At 51.4% G+C, this 2,442-nt stretch overlaps 1 protein-coding gene across 1 annotated transcript in view; it reads right to left on the bottom strand.

Annotated features, from left to right (window-relative positions):
- Positions 1–1,045: 1,045 nt before the first annotated feature.
- CXCL14 (C-X-C motif chemokine ligand 14) overlaps positions 1,046–2,442 on the bottom strand; it is a 12,546-nt gene continuing 11,149 nt past the window's right edge. The window contains exon 4 of the mRNA XM_006166838.3: positions 1,046–2,171. Coding sequence (XP_006166900.1) covers positions 2,156–2,171 — 16 coding nt within the window. The 3' untranslated portion in view covers positions 1,046–2,155. The remainder of the gene's footprint in view (positions 2,172–2,442) is intronic.

Here is a 2,442-nt window from a genome sequence, read left to right as displayed (position 1 = left end):
CCTGGGTATTCGTCACATCCGGCCCAGTGTGGCCTCAGTCCACCCCCACTTGTCCTTCAGCAGAGGCTGCCAGCCCAGCCACTGGGGAGCGTGGTGAGTGCAAAGAGCCCTCTGTGATCCCCAGGAACTTTCTTAACCCCTCTTGTCTAACCCCTTAGTTCCCTCAGGAATATACGCAGTATAACCTGGAGCTGCAGGGAGTAAATGAGCCTGGGATAAGAAGGGTTTGCAGTGGCAGCCTGTGGGGACATGTCAGGGTGGACACTTCTTATGAGCCCTTGTAAGCACGGGACCAGGGGGCAGAGCCAGCATGTCGCAAGGCTGTCTGAGTACGTGAAGGGGATGTGGGTGACACTCTTGGCTCTGGGTGAAGCATGTCCCCCGGAGCAGACTGCTGGGTGGGGGGCACCCACGACAGGGTCAGAAGGGCCCGTCTGAGGAACTGGCTGACTTAGGATCCCGTGAGAGGCAGGGCTGTGGGCAATTTGTGCAAAGTGGCCCAGTCTTATGAATATTAAAATAGCTCCCCTTGACCGAGTGTCCACCACGCCCCGGCATCCTAGGTGCTTTCCGTGGGTTACCTGCTCGGTCCCCAGAAGCACCATGTGATGTGCACCCTCATCGTGCCCGTCCTGCAGCAGCAGAAATGGGGCCTCAGCCTTTCCCTGGACAGCACAGCCGGGGCCTGGAGCTCCACGCACTTCCCTGAGCACCTGTGAGCACCAGCGCTTCCTGACTGGTCTCACCTCCTCTCTTCTCTTACTGGACACTCTCCGGTCCCACACGTGATGCCAGTCTGCTGCAAGCATGTGTGAGCGTCCAGCCGGGAAGAGCATTAGCCTCGAGGCCTGGCCCTCTGGCTTTTGGGTAAGGACAGCCCTCACATTCCCTAGAGGCGATGGTGCTGGCAGGAATTTGGGGAACACCCATTTTCCTTTCTAGTACCTTTGTCCCCATTTATTCAAGACATGGTAAACGTTTTATTGTTATCCTAGCTTAATTAAATATTTTTTTTAAAAAGTCAGTAGCCTAGAGTTTTGGTACATTTCAAATATATTTTATTACTTTTCTTTTTGTCTTAGAAAGAATATGAAACCTGCATGCAACGCTAATGGTTTCGGACACTTACAGAGCATATCACACAGCAGTGACGTGGCGTACATGGGGGCAGCGTGTGGAGGGCTGCTCTTGGGAGCGTATGTACAGGGGAGGGGCGCGGTGGTCCTAGCTTTCAGAAGAGGGCTCCACATTGAAGAATTACACAGGGAATCACAAACAGATTGCCTCAGGACCGCATGTTCTGTCGTGGTGAGGGAAAGGAACATGCTGTGAAGGTTTTCCCTTGTCAGCCGAATGTGTGTCTGTTCCTGTGTATTGTGCATGTGCTCATCTATATTGAACTGTTCTCCTAACGTTTTTGTTGATGGAGTGGGGAGCTCATCTACTTCTGATGCATTAAGTATCGACACAGTGAACATTCCAGAAACCCTCGAGTTGAAGAAAAGACCTAACACCTTCTTTAGGGTCCTTCGCATCGCCCTCCCAGGCTCTTGGGACTATTTCCTAGCGTATAAAGATTAACCAGGGGGAATGAAGCACATTCTCTGCAACCAAACTCGAGTTCCTCAAAGAACAGATGCAGAGACCTGCTTCTGGTTGCCCAGCAGTGGGGGGCCGCTGTGGGGTCACACTGAAGCTGGCACTGAACGCAAGCCCAGGAGAGCCTGAGGCAGCTGTGCCGAGGCGCCAGGACCCTTGAGCAGGAGCTTCCCAAGCTAGGAACGCAGCAACGCTGCAATGAAACCTTTCCACCACAATCAGTGTTCCTCCCAGGCGCTTATAAAGCTCAGATGCGTAGTGACATATGGACAAATACAAAAAAGCAGTTTTTAAAAAGGAAAGGCATGAGTTTCCCCCTTTTCTGTAAAAAGCAGCCTGCGATGAAGTCTGGAGCACAAGTGAGATGGGTCTTACATCTGGAAGCCTTTCCGCACAGCTATAAAACGTAAAAACTGACCCTTGATAAAAAGTGCTTTGTAACAATATATAGTTTGTGTCTTACGTCTGTGAGAAAGAAAGATTTTGTTTTGAATCTGCAAAGTCCTTTGCTCAAGTCTCCCAACTGGCCTGGAGTTTCCCACCAGAGTGTCTCACCCTATTCTTCGTAGACCCTGGAAAGAGAAAACACGCGTGTAAGCAGCTCGGGGTATGAGGCGGGCAATCCCACGCTGCTGGCGGACAGAACTCGTTCATTTCTACTGGGAGTGCCCTCTCCTGGGACCACAGGGGCCCAGGGGAATGGGAGGGACCTCTCTGAGGATGTGATCATACGAACCACAAATGCTCACACTTATCTGGGACAGCCCTTTCTGTTTTTTCTTTTTAAAAATTTTACTTCAGGGCATGTGTGTTCACCAGAGACAGAGACAGAGAGAGGGAAAG

Source organism: Tupaia chinensis, unplaced genomic scaffold (genome assembly GCF_000334495.1).
Source record: "Tupaia chinensis unplaced genomic scaffold, TupChi_1.0 Scaffold144346_1, whole genome shotgun sequence".
Lineage (NCBI taxonomy): Eukaryota > Metazoa > Chordata > Mammalia > Scandentia > Tupaiidae > Tupaia > Tupaia belangeri.
The sequence above is the reverse complement of the archived record's forward strand: the minus strand, read 5'-3'. Positions and strand labels throughout refer to the sequence as shown.